Source organism: Penicillium paradoxum (genome assembly GCF_028828445.1).
Source record: "Penicillium paradoxum strain IBT 22861 chromosome Unknown utg000007l_segment0_segment0, whole genome shotgun sequence".
NCBI classification, from domain to species: Eukaryota; Fungi; Ascomycota; class Eurotiomycetes; order Eurotiales; family Aspergillaceae; genus Penicillium; species Penicillium paradoxum.
Window position 1 is genome coordinate 5472463 of NW_026643185.1, and position 18139 is coordinate 5490601.

At 48.6% G+C, this 18139-nt stretch overlaps 12 protein-coding genes across 12 annotated transcripts; 7 read left to right on the forward strand and 5 right to left on the reverse strand.

Moving 5' to 3' along the window:
• Window positions 1-321: 321 nt before the first annotated feature.
• N7457_009522 (uncharacterized protein) lies at window positions 322-2259 on the forward strand (the record flags this gene model as incomplete). Its single annotated transcript, XM_057180565.1, has 1 exon — window positions 322-2259. The coding sequence occupies one exon, from the start codon at window positions 322-324 to the stop codon at window positions 2257-2259; it is 1938 nt and encodes a 645-aa protein (XP_057028951.1).
• Window positions 2260-3051: 792 nt separating this feature from the next.
• N7457_009523 (Hsp20/alpha crystallin family protein) lies at window positions 3052-3657 on the reverse strand (the record flags this gene model as incomplete). The annotated part of the gene is made up of 1 exon (XM_057180566.1): window positions 3052-3657. The coding sequence occupies one exon, from the start codon at window positions 3655-3657 to the stop codon at window positions 3052-3054; it is 606 nt and encodes a 201-aa protein (XP_057028952.1).
• Window positions 3658-4369: 712 nt separating this feature from the next.
• Window positions 4370-4769, reverse strand: N7457_009524 (succinate dehydrogenase assembly factor 1; the record flags this gene model as incomplete). Its single annotated transcript, XM_057180567.1, has 2 exons — window positions 4370-4510; window positions 4689-4769. The coding sequence occupies 2 exons, from the start codon at window positions 4767-4769 to the stop codon at window positions 4370-4372; spliced, it is 222 nt and encodes a 73-aa protein (XP_057028953.1).
• A 182-nt stretch (window positions 4770-4951) lies between these two features.
• Window positions 4952-6010, forward strand: N7457_009525 (fumarylacetoacetate hydrolase family protein; the record flags this gene model as incomplete). Its single annotated transcript, XM_057180568.1, has 3 exons — window positions 4952-4966; window positions 5094-5815; window positions 5878-6010. 3 exons carry the CDS (start codon window positions 4952-4954, stop codon window positions 6008-6010), a joined length of 870 nt encoding a protein of 289 aa, XP_057028954.1.
• Window positions 6011-6198: 188 nt separating this feature from the next.
• pre4 (proteasome core particle subunit beta 7) lies at window positions 6199-7106 on the reverse strand (the record flags this gene model as incomplete). Its single annotated transcript, XM_057180569.1, has 3 exons — window positions 6199-6803; window positions 6877-7024; window positions 7077-7106. The coding sequence occupies 3 exons, from the start codon at window positions 7104-7106 to the stop codon at window positions 6199-6201; spliced, it is 783 nt and encodes a 260-aa protein (XP_057028955.1).
• Window positions 7107-7117: 11 nt separating this feature from the next.
• Window positions 7118-8271, forward strand: N7457_009527 (uncharacterized protein; the record flags this gene model as incomplete). The annotated part of the gene is made up of 2 exons (XM_057180570.1): window positions 7118-7124; window positions 7598-8271. 2 exons carry the CDS (start codon window positions 7118-7120, stop codon window positions 8269-8271), a joined length of 681 nt encoding a protein of 226 aa, XP_057028956.1.
• A 363-nt stretch (window positions 8272-8634) lies between these two features.
• N7457_009528 (HCNGP domain-containing protein) lies at window positions 8635-9422 on the reverse strand (the record flags this gene model as incomplete). The annotated part of the gene is made up of 3 exons (XM_057180571.1): window positions 8635-9188; window positions 9244-9292; window positions 9348-9422. 3 exons carry the CDS (start codon window positions 9420-9422, stop codon window positions 8635-8637), a joined length of 678 nt encoding a protein of 225 aa, XP_057028957.1.
• Window positions 9423-9788: 366 nt separating this feature from the next.
• Window positions 9789-10628, forward strand: prs3 (proteasome core particle subunit beta 6; the record flags this gene model as incomplete). The annotated part of the gene is made up of 2 exons (XM_057180572.1): window positions 9789-9886; window positions 9941-10628. The coding sequence occupies 2 exons, from the start codon at window positions 9789-9791 to the stop codon at window positions 10626-10628; spliced, it is 786 nt and encodes a 261-aa protein (XP_057028958.1).
• Window positions 10629-10853: 225 nt separating this feature from the next.
• On the reverse strand, window positions 10854-11723 carry N7457_009530 (pre-rRNA-processing protein PNO1; the record flags this gene model as incomplete). The annotated part of the gene is made up of 3 exons (XM_057180573.1): window positions 10854-10910; window positions 10963-11603; window positions 11654-11723. The coding sequence occupies 3 exons, from the start codon at window positions 11721-11723 to the stop codon at window positions 10854-10856; spliced, it is 768 nt and encodes a 255-aa protein (XP_057028959.1).
• Window positions 11724-11975: 252 nt separating this feature from the next.
• Window positions 11976-14170, forward strand: N7457_009531 (mitochondrial distribution and morphology protein; the record flags this gene model as incomplete). Its single annotated transcript, XM_057180574.1, has 3 exons — window positions 11976-12726; window positions 12780-13981; window positions 14039-14170. 3 exons carry the CDS (start codon window positions 11976-11978, stop codon window positions 14168-14170), a joined length of 2085 nt encoding a protein of 694 aa, XP_057028960.1.
• Window positions 14171-15043: 873 nt separating this feature from the next.
• Window positions 15044-15421, forward strand: N7457_009532 (uncharacterized protein; the record flags this gene model as incomplete). Its single annotated transcript, XM_057180575.1, has 1 exon — window positions 15044-15421. The coding sequence occupies one exon, from the start codon at window positions 15044-15046 to the stop codon at window positions 15419-15421; it is 378 nt and encodes a 125-aa protein (XP_057028961.1).
• A 249-nt stretch (window positions 15422-15670) lies between these two features.
• Window positions 15671-16496, forward strand: N7457_009533 (uncharacterized protein; the record flags this gene model as incomplete). Its single annotated transcript, XM_057180576.1, has 2 exons — window positions 15671-16226; window positions 16384-16496. 2 exons carry the CDS (start codon window positions 15671-15673, stop codon window positions 16494-16496), a joined length of 669 nt encoding a protein of 222 aa, XP_057028962.1.
• Between the last annotated feature and the right edge of the window lie 1643 nt (window positions 16497-18139).

An 18139-nucleotide genomic window follows, 5' to 3' on the forward strand; every position in this document is an offset into this window, starting at 1 on the left:
ACATTGAGCCGCCAATCGCACGCTCAATTCCCAATCCAGCTGGTGCACGAGCTTGGGGCTCGGATTGCATCCTCCGTGGGCAATCAGAGCGTGGCTTGACGTCAACGGTCCGGGGTGCGATCTAATCTGAAGAGGTCGATCTGGGCATACCGGAGCTAGGTCACCCCATCGTCGTGCGGGGGACAGTGCTCGCCAGGCTGTTACCACGCCCTTATTCAAATTATATATCATTCGAGCCATCTTCCATGCTGCGCATGCCCGCTTGAATCTGCCCAGAGCAAATTTGAATCTACCCGCATTGCATCTAGTGCTTCTGAAGCCATGGGCAACTCTCAATCGAGCTCAGCCAAAGACGAGACTCGCCGCTCCAACCGCCTTTCAAAGCCCCTAACAAAGAAATTCAGTGTCCGCAAAAGCTCACAAAAGCCCGAAACAGATCCTTCAGTGACCAGTTCAGGGCTGATCACATGGGACAACCCCTGGGTGGAGAAGAGTATCTCCACTCCGCCTGCGGAGAAACGAGGAAGTTATTCCAAAAAAGCAGAGATCCCGCCTACACTCTTTGAGACGGAAGCGTCCCAAGAGATTGCTCTGGAGGACCATGCTTTTCTATATGATCAGACTCCCGTGCAGCGTCGTCTGTCCCGCCCAAGCCCGGTAACCGCGCCTTCTTCAAGAAGAACGTCGTACCAGTCGGAACGCTGGGATACAACTGCCCCATCTTCACCTCTCGGTGAGCAGCCACCAAGGCGGGCTAATTCGAGTCGAACTCCTTTACAGAGACATAATAGCGCTGTCTACGAAAGCAATGCAACGTCCTCAAATACCCACTTTTTGGTTGGCAACCAACGATTTTCACTAACACGTCGACGATCACTCCTGACACGGCCTGGAGTTGCCACAAGACGAACCACAGGTACAGTTCGACGTGTTCCATCGCCAATTGGAGAGCCCGAATGTTCAACCGAGGATCCCAATGATTCAACCGTTTTGCATTGGCCATTGCCCGCTGAAAGACATTTGCGTCTCCCATCCCCAGCACGACCGACAAGTCCCTCAGATGCCCGATATACTCAGCTTGGAGCACTCAAGCTGGGATCTTTGCGGGTGGTCAATGGCTCGGCCTCCCCATGTCCTAGCGAGCGCATTCCTTTGAATGAGCCGTGCGTTCCGGGTTCTGGGCTTGGTCTTGAGAACGTGAAAGTTGGAGGGCCTGCCAGGGGTGCTAAGCTGGAGATCCCACTCTTGCCCGACTTGAAAAAATACGATGATGTTCCTGACAGTCCATTCTCTTTCGAAAAGTCCCCTACTATTACAGCCCGATCTCGGGCGCAGCCTATCTTTCCTGGAGATCAAGAAGATGAAGGGATTGTTCTCTCTGATGATACGAGAATCCAACTGGAGAAAGGTGCTTTGGATGCTGGTCATGTCCGGAGCACGTCTCGGTCCTTCAACAAGTCAGATAGCGGTTACAGTTCTGCCACCTCAGTCCATTCAATACAGCGGAGCCGGACTCAGAGCTCTGTTGAATCACAGACATCTATTTCATGTGGCACAGACAGTTCAAAGAATGGGTGGGTTTCGAATGGCTCGGCTTCAAGTCAGTCAAAGGATATGTTGCAACGTCACTTAAGCCTCCAAACAAAGCCAGAGAACTACTCAAGGCCTTACCCAGTCGCCTCTCGCTGGTACGATTCAAGCGATCCAACTCCCCACGCTCCGTTACGATCGCGTCGGTCAACACTCTGTGCGCCACGATACACAGAGTATTCGACGCCTTACCCGTTTGTTGTCGACGCCAAGTCCACACCCGGACTCTCTTCGCCGCTTCAAAGCCAACAAAGTCTGACCAGGGGTCCATTCTACGGCGATCGACTCTCCTTGGGTTTGTTGGATATCGCATCGACTACAGGTTCTTCTGTTACCGGAGAATCAAACCTCAGTCGCCAACAGTCAGTTAATGAAACCAAGGAGCGACTGCGTAGGTCGGCCTCCGATTATCGTATCCATGAAGAATACGATGCTCCAGTCTCCCGATCCAGAAGTCGACTGGGAAGTCGTATCTGGACCAAGAAACCGGGTGTAGACGCCCCTCCACTCCCCACTATTCTATCTCCAGGGTATTTGCAAGATGATCTCGATCTTGATATTGGATTGGTTACTTCTGAGCCGATGCGAGGCCGGCCTCGAAGCCGGAGCAACGATTGTCGCCGTCGCAGGTTGACAAAGCCACGTCCCCAGGCGGATTTGTGCATATGACGATCTCTTCTTTCTTTCTTTGTTTATTGATTTTGGGTGGTAATCTTACTGTCTGTTCCTGGACCTTTTTATGTTGATCTTGTCTCTTTTGCCTATTGGGATCTTCAAAAGTTCATGGTATGGGGGTCTCTTTTTTTTGTTTCTTTTTGGCCCGTCCACGGAAGTCCGAGGGCACATTTTGGGTATGGAGTTTATTCGGTATACCCTTTTTGGAATTGGAAGTGGAGTTGGTATGAATCATCGGCGTTGTACGTGGTAGTCCATCAATGCCAGGTGTCGCTTTGCAATACGTTTCTGTTCTCTTGCCATTTTGGCCTTTGATCCTAGCTCGGCCAGGGAGTATAGTACCCGACATGCATGCGAGTCCTCGAGGGAAATAGGCACGATCCTGATCTTCGGGTACATCTGCTTCCTGCCTTCGTGTTTGGCAACTCGTGTACTCCACCCTCCTTTGCCATGCAGGGTCTGTTCTCACTAGTCGAGCAAGGGGTTGCTCGCTTATTATTCCAGGCGCAGGGTCAAAGTGGCTGAGTGGTTCTCTACGAGTTTATGACAAGTGTCATACTGGCCAGTGCATGTTACCTATCTACAGAAACGGGATCGCACATATGTAAGAGAATAAAAAAAAATATGTAAGATTCAATTTCGAGTAATTCTCAGATCAATTAAAGGTACAATGTAATGTCAAACTCATAGAAACAGTGCAGCAAACCCAACGCCCTGGGATCCCAATGCAATCAATTATACATAAGTCATAGAGCCACGAGGCCAGAGTATGTTCTTGATTTCAAATCACAGGATTCGGATCTTTTTCGGCGTAGGGGCGGCCTCTTTCGGCACCACCACAGACAAGACACCGTTCTTCAAGCTTGCGCGGACGGAATCTTGATCAACGCGCGCGGTAAAGCTAAAAGTGCGTTGGAAGTCACCGACGGATCGCTCAGATGCCCAGAAATGAGGCTGATCCTTCTCAGCCGAGGCAGAAGCAGCGGTGTCGGCGCTGGCGGAGCTAGTTGTTGATGCTGCATCCTCGTCTTCGACTGTGGGCTGGTGCCAGCCTGCAGGAGATGAGCTGCGACTGGAGGTGGAGGCGCTGTCCTCGTTGTAATCGCGCTCCAGGTGGCCCTTGATTACGAGGGTGTGGGGATCGGTGAATTCGATCTCGATGTTGCTTTGGTCGACGCCTGGGAGCTCGCCGTCCAGGTAGTAGCCGTCGGTCAGCTCGCGCACGTCAAAGGCTGGTGCGAAGGCGCGGGGTGTTTGGATCTTGGTGCATTGACGAGGCTTGATGCACTGGCGTGACTTGGGGCACTGGCGGGGCTTGGATTCGCGATGAGCGTCGTAGTCATCGAGGATTTGGAAGAGTGGCGAGAAGCCGGATTGAGAGAAGAAGGCCATTGTTGAGGATTTTTGTTGTGGAAGTAGATTTGGAGATCGATAGAGTATCTGAGTGATTGTCTTGAAGATTGTGATATGATTATTTGAACTGGAATGTCTGCTATTTTATATCTCTTTGTTGTGTCTGCTCAACTGTGAGGTTGATTGCTTATACTTCGGCACGGAAGCATCCAGAATCCTGTGGCGCAGTCTACAAGCCGCCAGCAACTTCACGAAACAACCACCACCTTCTATCTTCCTTTGAGACCGCATTCTACGCTGGATTTGAGACAAATGAAGTTTCTCGATTGCTATGGAATTAATGTTCCGTATTTTACGATTGATAATTCTCTTGAACCTGGAAACTTCCATGGGTTGTACCATGAGTCGATGACGGTATCGTCCGGAACACATATTCTATACCAGAACATTCTGAGATTTTAAATGTGTCAACATGCGATGAAGCTCTAAAGTACATGCTCAACAGTCTATCAAGTATATATACAGAATTCTTTGTAATCCAAGGAGCGGCCACAGCCGCATCACGGATCGCCATGTCTGTTGGAACCCATGTCCGCGGATAAGAATATATCCTAGGTAGAGCCAGTGACTCTGGCAATCTCCGATTCTGGGTTAGAAGAGGAATCCATAGAGATAGGAGGCTGTAAGGTGCGGAACTTACCAATCCAGCTGCGCAAACTGCTCGGAAGGCGAAGATTCTGGCCCCATCCGTTCATCGGATATTGCGGATACCTGGGGAAGAATAGGTCTCAAGCTGTCGATTGCCTTTGCGCAAGAGATACTCGACGGTGTTGAAGTCTTTCTTATTCACCGAGAGAAACTTTCGGAATTCCGCGCTATAAACGTCTCCCGTCTCAGTCGGATTGCGCCGATATCTAGGGGGAATGCCGTCGGGAAAGGAAAGCAAAGTAAAGGGAGATCAACAATCTAATAGAGACATACCGGGCATAGTTCCTGAAATTGATCCTGGAATCCTAGAGCAACACAGCCGTTAGATGGGAAGACGTCGAATGCAGAAGGGATATACCCACCTCAGGCTTATTTCGGATCTCCCGTAGACATTTTCGGTATAGAGACAGAACGTCTCTTTGCAGACCGGAGAGACGAGCCATTGCGATGCTCAATATGAAAGGGGAAAAAGCTTGCCAATCATTGGGTGGAGCTAGATACTGTAGCTCCGTTATCCGGTGTGAACTGGGGAAAAGTGACGAAGGTGGTTTCCCGGCCGAGTGGCTCAGATATCTCAGCCCGCGAGCTTCACATTTCCCCATATTGCACACATCCACATCCAAAAATGTCGACTTTCACAGTGAGTAATTGCATTGGTATTAAAGCGAATTAAGAAAAAAGAAGGAAAAACAAAACAAGAATTGATCATAGAATTATCCATGTGATATACACTCGATTGCGTCAACACATACTGATTTTCTTCATAGCATCTCGTTCGCTTCCTGGCCAAGAATGGCCAGGTCTATTATGGCGATGCTATTCTCCCGTCTGGAGTGACCGATATTGCCAAGGCCACCCAGGCTCGTGTCATTCAGGGCGACATCTTCGGCCAGCACCAGGTTACCGACCAGGTCGCAGATGTGAGAATGCTCCTCGCACCTCTGGCCCGGAAGGACATTGGAACCGTGCGTTGCTTGGGTCTCAACTACGAGCAACACGCCAAGGAATCCAACATGCCCATCCCCAAGTTCCCCATCTTGTTCTACAAGCCCGTCACTTCCCTTTCCGGTCCCACAGATGACATCCCTGTCCCCCAGATGGCCCAGGAGGGCGAGGGATTGGATTACGAGTGTGAACTGGTCATCATTATTGGCAAAGAGGCCACTGATGTCCCCGAGAGCAAGGCGCTGGATTATGTCCTGGGTTATGCTGTCGGCAACGATGTTTCCCACCGCGATTGGCAGATCAAGCACGGTGGAGGCCAGTGGAGTCTGGGTAAGGGCTTTGATGGATGGGCGCCGTTTGGACCTGGCATTGTTTCTTCCAGTGTCATTGCGGACCCCAATGCCTTGGCTATCTCCACCAAGTTGAATGGACAGACTGTTCAGTCTTCCTCGACTAAGGATATGATCTTCGGTGTGGCTAAGACGATAGCCTTCCTTTCTCGCGGCACTACACTCTTGCCTGGAGATGTCATCTTTACTGGAACGTGAGTAGTTCCCGATGAGGAAGTAATTGTCCTTTGGATATATTAAACTAACAATTTGGCAGGCCCCAAGGTGTGGGTATGGGCCGCAAGCCTCAGTTGTGGCTGAAGAACGGCGATGAGGTCGAGGTCTCGCTCGAGGGTGTGGGATCCTGTGTCAACCGGGTGGTCTTTGACAAGCCCAGCCCTAAGCTCTAGATTTACATTTCTCGTTTGAACTTCTCTTGAGACCAATCAAAGGGTCTGATACTAGCTCAACTTGTATATAGCTATACTGGCATAGATTGGTCTTTGCAATTGATCATTGTTTATCTTTGACTTTGAGAAACATCTCTGCATCCATCATCCCGTGTGCATTACATGTAAAAAGAAATATAAATTAGGATCTAAACAGTCTGGGCGCCGTATCCCTTGATTCTCTCGGCGAAGGCCCAGCTCTGACCCTGAATCTGCTCATCCTCCTTCAGATCAATACCATCCTTGGTAATGACGGCTATCGAGTACTTATCGAGACTTCGTGCATCGCGGTAGAACAGAACCTTCAAGCACTCCTTCAAGGCCTCAACTGCATCTTCCTTGCTGACCTGTTCAAGGGGAGTACCCTCAGGGAACTTGCGGCGCAAGATTGGGACCGCAAGGTGAGCACCAAAGCCAGTAGCCAAGTGGGGAGCCGAGAATGTTGTTCCCAGCAAATCTGCCGAGCTGAGGAAGGGCTCTCCTTCCCCGTCAAAGCCTGCGACAAGGACGTGGTTCCACAACGGGTTGAACTCGGAGCGTCGTTTGTAGAAAACCTTTGCAAGGTACGTGTGTAGATTTTTGGCGTTGAGCATGTTGCCATGGGGCGAGTAGTTCTCCTTGATATCCATGGATTCGAGGAGACGGTCGAGATATTGCATGTCGGAAACGTCACCGCCAAAGCCAACCATTGCCTTATCGCCGAAAGAACGCAGGCGCTTCACGTCGGAGAAACGAGCCAGAGATCCGTAGGAGGCTATATATCCACAAATCATATCATGTCAGATGGCAATGCGAAAGAAACGGAACGTGACAACGGAATGGCATACCCAGGTTATCAGTAGCTAGAGCAACTCCACCATTAAACTTGACACCCACCACTGACGTTCCGGTCACTGCGGGGGATGAGGTATGGGCCTTGGGACCCGAGGTCTGCAAATATGAGTGGTCGTAGGCACCGTAGACATCGTTTCTGGGCTGGACAGATAGTTAGCAACGGAGCGCGGGTTGGGACACTTGTGCCACCTACGCGGCCCCAGGCTTCAGGGAAGTGGTTCATGGTGAATGAGAATGAATGGTAGGCTCAGCAGGTTTCGGAGAAGGGAGGGGAATGACAGAGAGGAAGGAAAAACAAAAGATGGATAGCACAGTAAAGCGATGACGATAGATGGGGAGCTATCTTAGGCAGTCGAGCTGACGGAGAGCTCGGCTGACTAAGACTCGTGGATTTGGCCGTCGAGTGGAATATACCTGGTTTCCCCGGGTGTAGTTGTATGTTCGGCACGTCTACAACTGAGATTTGAAATTAAATATTGAAAGTAGTGTAATATACTGAGCTATTGATACTCTTATTCTTATTTGTAGCCCACTTCCTGATTTGGGGATCGTATTCGCTTCTTAAGGGACGATCCCACTTGGTTTGGTAGAATGCTTCGCCTCTGAAAGCTTACGGAGTATAATAGATGGCTGCACACCCGATATCCTCCCTCTCTATTTGACAGTCTGCGACAGGCCAGGAGACTTCATGAGGGATACAATGCCATCCCCCAGTTCAAGGTTCAAGTCGTGCTGGGTTAACGGCATCTGCCGCTCCCATTGACAGCATTAGCCCTTCACGTGTATACAACATCACCAGACCACTCTTGCATCGACACTACATCATCAGCTCAGCGGATGATCAGCCCCTACTCTACGGCGAAATATCCTCGTTTACCCCCAACAAGCCAGATCTTACTCTCCACGCTGGTGCCAGCAGCCAGGCACCAATTGTGGCCGTGTCCAATTTCCTGAAGCTTTCTGGGAACTACAAACTAGGCATAGGGAACCCAGACGCTGCGGGCAACATGATTTGGGAGGACATGACCAAGGAACTTATTCACAAACCAAAATATCGCTTCGAGATGATAATTCCACTTGAACCTGATCAGTCTCAAGGCGAAAGGCGTGCATTCCTGTGGAAGCGAACGCACAGTGTTGGTATTGGTGATTCAGCCCCATCTAAATGGACCACTCAGAACTATAAGCTCGTGAATGAGCGCACCGAGAAGGTTCTAGCGGTCTCTTCAGGCGCGACCAGACCAGGCAGAGTTGGGAAGCTTCAAATCAGAGTAGAGTACGGAGAGGAGTTCGATCGTATGGTGTTGATTTCTTGTTTGAGTTTGTATGAAAAGGCAAGACGGCGCAGACATCACGCAGCCGGTGGTGGCGGCGGTGGAGGAGGCTAAAACAAGCATCTTGCTTCATTGAGTCACAAGCCCAATAGTATACATGGTCATAGTATGCGCTATGTCAGTCGATCAAGTCCAGTCATATCCTTTCCCAGAAGACTGTCTAGAGTCATTGAAAATCCCACCATGGAAATCTCCCCGAGAAGGGCATAGGGGTTTGAATCTTGATCCTAGACAGGGCAGTCCTGCTTTTCAAATGGCCGAATACCAGAACAATATCTCACTTGGTGGGCAGACTGTGTCACTGAACTTTGGAGGCGTTCAGCCCGGGGCCGGAGCCACGCTTCTGGCCAGGCATTGCAATCTCGGGATCTAACATGCGTGGATTTGGCCTTCTTAGTTCGGTTCCTGAATAGACTCTCAAGCTGATCCAGATACAAATCCGACTGAAGTTCGCTGGCCCGATGCCTTTTGCTCTTCCGTCTTTTTGCGAAGTATCTGCTGGGTTCTCAAAAGCTCTTCTTTGAATCCCCAGTCAGGTAGATTAGAAGTAGTCCATAAATCGGCTGGTAGCGATGTGTCATATTGCGATTGCTCGTCAATCCCAGCATGTTCCATCATCTTCATCAGCAAGCTTGGATTCTTGAGCGATGATGAACTAGCAAGCTTCGAGTTGAAGTGAACGCCTTGCTTTTTAAGCGAGAGGAAATGTTCGAATTTCGCATTCGCGGCTGGGTTGGGAGATCCAGGAGGTGATTGTGGAATCTCTAGATTGGGAACCGGGGGAAGAGTAAGGTCTTGTATGAGTGCTCGCGTAGTTGAGAAGGGGGATGAGCGTCCGCTTGGCGAATGCCTCTCTTCAGGGAGGGGCGCCATGTCCATAGATGCGGGGCCAAGGACGGGTCCATTTGGAACTACATCAGTGGCAGCATTGGATGGCGTCTCAGTCGGTAGCTCCTTGACCGGATTATGAACTGAACAGATTGTCAGCCCCAATCTGGACTCATGACCTCTGCATAGTTATGATACCTTCATTTTGACTAGGTTGCGAGGTTGCAAGCGGTATTTCCTTTTTGCGCTGTTGTTTCGGAATTAGCGATCTTTCAGTGTTGAATTTTCAGGGTTCAAGATACCTGAGAATTCGGCGAAGGTTCTTTGTGCTCTACTTCATCCTCGCTGCTGCTCTCATATACACCGAGACCAAGCATGACGTTGCGGGTTGTGTTTATGTAGATATCAGCGTGAAATCTTGAGACGGAGATCAGAGCGATACCGAAAAGAGACCCAAAAATAAAGAAAGTTTGTCTCTTTGATCAGCATTCGTCACGATCAAATGTCCAAGAATCAACGTTCCAGGTCGAAAGCAATGCTCTGTCGAAGCAGGCCTCCGCTGGAGCTTGGGTATTTCTTACCTAATCAGAAGGCAGCTACCGCATCGCGTCAGACACCCAGCTTCTTTGCTCTCCATCTTCCAGAACTCCCAATCCCAAGAATCTTTTACATTTAACCCTTTTGTCTTTCTCTTTAACTGGACTTGTGATTTTCTCCCTTGATCAAGCTGTACCTCTCCGAAAATGACGTCGCTCATGGGTCACCAGTCTCGTGGTGAGACTATCGGATACTCCTTCTCTGAGCCAACATCCGCTAATGTCAAGCAACATTCGTTTTATCCGTAAGGAGGCTCTTTATTTGACTGAGTAAGGATCTGAGCTAACAGCTCTACTAGTTACACCGACAATGGCGGCTCCACCCTCGGCATCACAGGCTCGACTTTCGCTATCCTAGCCGGCGATACTCGTTCCACATCAGGCTACAATATCAACTCCCGCATGGTCCCGAAAGTGTTCAAGATCGGTGGTGATGACGAAACTGGCGAGGGAGCTCAGATCCTTCTTTCTGTTGTTGGTTTTGCTGCGGACGGCAACGCTCTCAAGGAAAAGCTGGACACTGTGGTGAAGATGTACAAGTACAAACATGGGAAACCCATGTCAGTCTCAGCATGCGCACAGCGATTGTCTACCATCCTTTACGAGAAGCGATTCTTCCCGTACTACGTACATGCTATTCTGGCTGGTCTGGATGAAGAAGGCACGGGAGCTTTGTACAGCTACGACCCAGTGGGCTCCTACGAGCGGGAACAGTGCCGAGCTGCCGGTGCCGCCTCCAGTTTGATCATGCCTTTCCTGGATAACCAAGTCAACTCCAAGAACCAATACATCCCGGGAAGCGGCGAAGGACATGCCCTTGAGCCCAAGAAGGCCGAGCCTTTGCCCAAAGATACGGTCAAGAAGCTTGTACGGGACGCCTTTACAAGCGCCGTGGAGAGACATATCGAGGTTGGCGATGGCTTGCAAATGATGATTATTACGAGTGAAGGAATCGAGGAGCTGTTCTACCCTCTGAAGCAGGATTAGAGAGGAGGACTTGGCAGATTAAGATTATAGTCTTATTATCAAACATGGGGCTATTTTCTGATCATTTGACCACAAACATAATTGAAATGACTTGAATTTTGATAAATTGATATCTTTACGTTGTACGTCATCATGCCTCTAGTATCATAAAAAAAAGAAGACAGCGTAAAACCTGATGCACCTAAACGCCCACATTATGCCGGATGAGATAAATGAGTCGTGGAATCAGAACCGTTCCTTCATACGCGAGGCGACAGTTCGAAGATTGCCATATACCTTGCCCTATTTTGTGTCAGTAATATTCCTCCAAGGATTCAGGTAAATGGAGACTTACCGGAGGGCTACCCAGAATCAAGCTGACAATGGCCTCTCGGGCAATGTGAATGTTCTTAAATCCACCCAGAATGTGAATCTTCTGGTCTGCAAGTACCACTCGTGTCCGGCTGGCATTTTCGATCGCAAACTTGGTCTTTCCATCCTTGCCTGCAATACGTCCAATGGCACGACCAAGATGCTCTCCGTTTAGAGTCTTCACATCCTTGATTTCGAAAGTTTGGATGTACAGATCATCAAGTCGGAGGAGGGCGATGGCATCATCGATATCGAAGCCAAGAGTGAAGGCCTTGACGAAATCAGCACCCTTCTGCAGGGCTCCCACGTCGTCGGTAAACTTGGAGGTCCGCAATTCTACCGATCGGCTCTTGATGTTCATTCGCACTTGCAACTTGAGGTGTTCGACGATAGGAGGGCAGATCTTGGCCCAGTTTGCCTTGAGCGGCGTCATACGGTGTGGCGGGACAGGCACCTTCCGTGATTCGATCTTATATGCGGTAGCGACGTCTTTGGCCGGGGTGAAGACAGGGCGACCTTCCTCATCGATGCGCAACTCGCCATCCTCTGCAGACTCGGCGACGGGGTTGGTGGGAACGCCCTCGATCGAGGCCTGGGCATCGATCAAAATTTCATCATCCTGATCTATGCAGCGTCAGCTAGAGGATTTTGCAAATAGGAGCATAAGTACTGACCATGAGAAACATTCTGAGGCTGGAAGCCGAGAGTTTGCTCAGGCTGACGAAGAGCTGTAGGGGCCGACATTGTGATGGCTTTAAAAGAGCAGAATGGATTTTTTCCAACAAATCTGTTATCGCAAAATTTAATCAGTTCCCCCCTCACGGAAAAATGAAGTGTGGGCGGAACGGATTTTTTTGATGCAAACAGGACAAACCCCAGATGATTTCATTTCTTAACTCTCACAGCTTCCCTGTCAACAAGTTACGGGTATCTTCCGATACTGATTGTCCTGTCTTTCTGCGCGTTCGAGGTTTTCCACATGATGTAAAAACAAGGATGTCTGCCAATCTGGGACGCCGGCTGTATGCCCATTTCTGGGATACGGCAAATCCGTTTCTTGGTCGCATACGAATCAATCGCATGCTCGCTCCGGAAGCCTCTCGCTCAAGGTCTCTACTCGATTTTTTATTCGCCAATCACCCACGACGTATCTCGTCCTTTCCTAAAAAGCCAACCCACCTCACCAAAAGATTTGCGTCAGGGGGCTTCTTCGTCCTCGGCGTCTCGCCAACTTCTGCTGCGGCGGAAACTACCGCCGCATGCATCATTCCCTCCAGCAAGATAACCGCCCATTATATTTGGAAGCGAACTTTACATACTCCGAACCATCACGGACATAGCAAAGAAGCTCCGCGGGACACAGATATTCGTAACGAAAATGACCACTCCCCGAAATCCGGTCAATCCGGCAAAGATGCACCCACGACTCACTCACCGGCCAAACCACCCCAAGATCCTCAGCAATCAGCAACAACACACAGTCGTCATCTGATGGATCGCCTACCTCATATGCCTCATTTACATCGACCAACCAAGGAGGAGCTATTGGCCGCAGCAACCGGTTTCTGGTCACGCCTAAAAGTACGATTCAAGTGGTTTTCTATCAGAAGTGTTCGGCCTTTCAATTTGGATGAGATGACCGCCCTATTCTCATGGGTTTTGCTGGGACATATCGTCTGGGTCGTTGTTGGAACCACAACGTTCTTTTCGCTCCTGATCCTGGCGATCAACACGGTCTTTGCTCAAGGTACGTCATTATTTCCGTTGCGGTCAGGTCTTCATATTAATTCGCCTTTATAGAAACTCTGGCAGGATGGGTAGGCAACTATCTCACTAAATCATCTGGAGTTAAGGTTGTTTTCGAATCTGCAATCGTACCCAAATGGAGAAATGGGGTCATCACCTTCAAGAATGTTTTTGTGTCAAAACGGCCAGGTCAAGGTACAGGTCATGTCAGCAAGGGCTCATCAAAGTCTGCTGCGGCCGCGGCCGCTGCCCGAGGGGAGACTGGACTCGAAGATACCCAGGTAGTGGCCGATGAAGAGGAGGATACTAACTACACACAATTCGACTTGTCTATCGAGACGGTCAACGTCACATTATCATTTACCAAATGGCTTAACGGACAGGGCCCGCTACATGATGTTGAGGTTAAAGGCATACGGGGCGTTGTCGACCGTCGTCATGTTTACTGGCCCGAGGAAGACTTAGATCCCAAGTCCTACCGACATGAGCATCACCCTGGCGATTTTGAAATCGACTCCTTCAAAATGCATGACCTGCTTGTAACGGTTTATCAACCAGACAACTTCCGCCCTTTCTCCGTGAGCATCTTTTCCTGCGATCTTCCTCAGTTGCGGAAACAGTGGCTCTTCTATGATTTCCTTTCTGCCAACATGATGTCTGGGTCTTACGACAATTCTTTATTCACCATTCACGCTCGTCAATCTCCCGGGTTCACAGGTATCCGGCAAGATAGTGGCACGGAAGACGATGGCAAGTCAAGCCCGTGGAAGAAACATAACAGGATTCGGGTTGACGGACTCAATGTTGACCATCTCAACCGCGGTGTTCAAGGCCCCTTCTCCTGGATTCACGAAGGGACTGTGGATATTGTGGCCGACATCATGTTACCTGCAGAAAATGATGAGAGTTTAGCCAAGGTGATGGCTGATTTCTATGATCGATTAGAAGCCACGGTCACTTCGAATCGTTACCCGGAGGCTGTGTCTGCGAACTCCAGCCAAGAATCGGAGACTGAAGATCGACGCTTCCTTGTCATGGATTTGCGCGTACACCTTAACAATGTCCGCGCTGTCGTGCCCATCTTCACTCGAGATCTTTCTTATATCAACAATGCACTCATCCGTCCCATTGTGGCCTACATCAACTCCAAGCGCACATTCATTCCCATCAACTGCCGCTTGGTTAAACGTGTTGGGGATTTCGATGGAAGCTGGACCATCTTTGACAGTAGTTTGATGGATGACCTATCAGCTGCCGTAAGTACCAGTGTCTCTTTGTTGTGCGATACTGAATCATTGCTAACCTTTCTATAGACCTATGATGCGTTTGCCCATGATGTCGTGGATGATCAAGCCCGGAAAAGGCGGTTCAAGAAAGTCGGGTTCTGGTCCCTTCAGCTGGCCGCCCAGGCTATTTTCATCGGCATGGCTGGCAATATGGCCTAATTGTACTCTTTATGTACTTCATTCGAATGGCGTTCTCATCTGATGATCTGTATTATAGTCATTGCGGTCGCATTTACGGGAGTCCCGGTTATTTTATCTCATTCAACTCAATAGAATTCTTTGTGAAGCATGTGTTTGAGGTGCATTCTATGATCTTCACCTACATATGTGGCTGTATGTACCGGATTTTAGGCCACGGTCGCGAATTTCCCGATCGGGGTGCCGCCGCTTTATGAGAGCGCTTAGGCTCCTGCTCACTGAGTATTTCACACCACGGGTGATCACTGTGAGCACTTAGGGTATGTGACAGAAATCTGGCTGTATGAAATGTATTGTGCAAAATGACAGATAGTTATGTAGAACTCTAACTAAAATGACAAAACCCGCAATTTGAACAATCTGTGCGGACACCGATGACTAACTGTAATATACACTTTTGTATAACATATGGTATGCCTGGTACTCGATGTCACATGATGTCCGGGGTAATATATCAGGTTTCAACAATGTAATTCAACGTAGTATTGGACAATTATCATTTCAAAAGAAGACCGGAGTAAGATATTTAAAATAAGCAAATCTTCATTCTTTACACTGAAGTACGCCAAGACTCAAACTAATTACAATACAGTGGATCAGGAAAATATTGATGGTAAAAGAAAACGAAATCGCCTTGAAAAAGTAGCAAATTGTGCTTTGGGTTCAGGCCGACCAAAGCGGCAAGCATCAAGTTTCTTAATATGGGTAAATCCGGTGCCGCTATAATGCCCTGCGGAACGTCCAATGTGGCGCCGGTCGGGGCCCCGGGGCCGATAGTCTGATCGACAAGCATTCACAGTAGATCTACGAGTATATCACAGCCTACCACCTTCTATGGCGAGCAAACGCCCTCGTTCGGATTCCCCAGAGGTATCCTCCTCTCGCCCCCGCCGCAAGGTCACGGAGCCAGGCCCGCCTCCCCCAGTCCCGTATGAGGATTCAATCTTCTCGGTCCAAACAGATGTGTCGGAATCCACGCGTGCAGCAAATCTAGCCGCAATGCTTGATCGCATTGATCGGTACGCCACAAGTGCGGAAAGACCCCACGATGAAATCCTCCAAGCATCCCTTAGAAATTTCCTCGAGATGTTACCACCAGATGGATGCGCCGAGCTCTTGAAGGACCAAGTTGTAATTCTAATAGTTCTTCCATCGGTCCGCCTACCAAGCTCGGAGCGGACGATCAAAGAAGGGAAACTGAGCTATTCTTGAACCAATAAAGTTTTCTGGCTTTTCACATTTTGTTTCTTTTACTGTTAGAGATATGCGGGTCCAATAGAGATTACGGAAGAGTATCTGACATCAGGATGAGTCGTTCATCAGGTAGACCTCAACTTTAAGGATAATCTTCCCCTATCTCTCTTTTAAGGATAATCTTCCCCCATCTCTCTATTCTCTATACCCGAGACGATAACCTAGTCTTAACTAGCATACGGCTTCTACGGTCAACAAAAGCTCAACATGCAATCTGCGGACAAGCCGACTCGATCAGAAATTGACTTGGCCTTGCCTGGAGAGAAAACTCAAGATGAAATCAAGATCGAAAAGAGTGGAGATATTAATGCTCTTCAACGGTATCGGTGGAACATGGTTAGAAAAGCGCCATCCTATGTTGGTAGAGCGATTGAGCTTCTCCGGATAGAACAAGACCTCCGAAATACTGTCCAGGAAGAGCAATGCCTCGCTAAGAAGCCTGAGGCCACAGGCAGCTGGCTACTCTATAGGAATGATGTACAGGCCGTGCTTCAGGCTTTGAAGAAGAGATATTGGTTGCTGGAACTCCAGTGGTGGAAAGTCCGAAACTCATTCGTGGAGGGGCCACTGATAAGAGCATTTGATCTATGGCGATCACATCCTCTCTGGTATATGCACCGAGTTTTGTTCGAGGATTGCGTGAGGAAGGGGGATGCTGTAGCCGTGACTGTGGATGTTGCGCTGATCGCAAGATTGATAAAACACGACAGCTTGGAGCTGGACATTGTATGGTGGAATGTGGATGTTGTCACCAGGCTCGGGGGTTTAAGCTTACCAAAAAGAAAAGGAGGAATTCCTTAGGGATTTCCATATCGTGGATGACAATAGCTTTTACCGCCAAAGGGTCAATCGAGCTTTGATATGGGGGTTATCTCTTGACAGTCATGACAGCCCTTTTGATCTGATTGTAATGCCCCCAGGATACGAGAGCGATGTTTCAAAAGAGCAGACGAGAAGAGGCAAGGCGGACCAATTCGATGAGCCATTCATGCTTATTGACGAAGAGGACGAGGAAGAAGTTGTGGTACCTTAAGTGTCAGTGTCAGGCCACTAGGTGCCTGCTTGCTAGTTTGAGGTTTTATTGTGCAATTCAACTCTTTCTTTTGGCTTCGAATCCCCTGATCTAAACTTGCAGTCGTTCCCGAAGTCCAACCTCCACACGCTTCCTTCCTATTTAGGAACATTCGTGCCTGCCATTGTAGTCCTCGTTTCACATGCACCTTCCAATTGCTACTTTACTACCTTGTTACCTTACGTAGAGAGAATTTTGGTTCTGTAAACATCGCAAATCACCATCTTTTCTCACAGTGAGTTATCCCAGCAGTCCTTTTTGAGGTCTTTTTTGCTAACACAGCCCTGTCAGCAGATGTCGGCCGCGAAAGCCTTTCCTGTCGGTGAAAACCCGTCGCCCAACGATTACTTTGCCCGCTTTGCGGCGTTTTTGGACCGTCTGCTGGCCGCCTTAACCCCCAGCGAGACGAAGGCTTTCTTGTGTGGGCCTTTTGGGCATATATGTTTGTTTGCTAGCCGTATGGCGCCTTGACGCCCTCCTGGAGAGGTGGTTTGACTAGTATGCACTACTTGCATCAAACCCTATGATGTTGGATACTAATAAAAATTACAGCCACTACCCCCTCCCAAACCCGGCCCCAGCTGCCGCTCAAGCCGGAGATTAGGAGGTAAGTCCATTGTCCATTCTGCGTGTACTAAACTATAGATATCATACTATTGATTGAAAATATATATACTTATATATTATTACGACGAGATTCCATATGTTTGTGGATTCCTTTTCTCTTTTATTGACGCATTGGATTGTCTGGAAGTGCTAACAAATCATGCTATAGATTGGATCAAGTTTTTTTTTTATATATAATATGCGGGCTCTCACTTTATAATTACGGAGAGTAGGTTCCGAAAGAATTCAACAAACCATTATTACTTCGTGCTAGCTCTGACCTTCTTCGTAGCACGTAATGAGGATGAGATGCCGACAATATTGTATACATATAGTCAATCCATATGTGTGGCACAGAATGAATGGAAACTAAGTGGAAACTGAGGATCTAGGATAGTTTATATTTGGAACAAAGATATCAACAAATGCATTGCTCTCAATCTCAATTGCACCATGCATAGACCTCTTTGTCTCAGACAAGGCAAAATCCAGGATGAAAGAAATCCAAATCCAATTTGGATGTTATTCATTTCATTGAGCTCCACAGCTTTTTGAAAATTCTACAAGTATATAGGTTTTCTTCCAAACCCGTGTTTTATAACAGCCTTCTCCACCCAAGGCTAGTATCGCAAGTATTTACCCCGGAGCTCTACCATTTTCAACAAAATCACCCATCATATGCAAAATTCGTTATAAATGGTACCGCGGCCACTGCGGCATCAGTGGCTGTGGGCATATAGATGCAGTGTGGATCGAGCGCTGTAAAGAAGCGAATTCCCGCGAGAGACGAGTACCTTGTGTTAAGGCAAGTGGGCCTGACACCACTGCAAAACGTAGGAAGTAATGGTAAGGTAGAGCGTTTACCAAAAGAGCCACTATGACGACCAACTGGTCGTCATGTCAGGTTACCAACCTAAATACCCGACATGTGCTATAAGATATGCGCACCATATTCATACTCTGTATGTTAGGTTGTAACACTCGGCGAGGTTAAATAG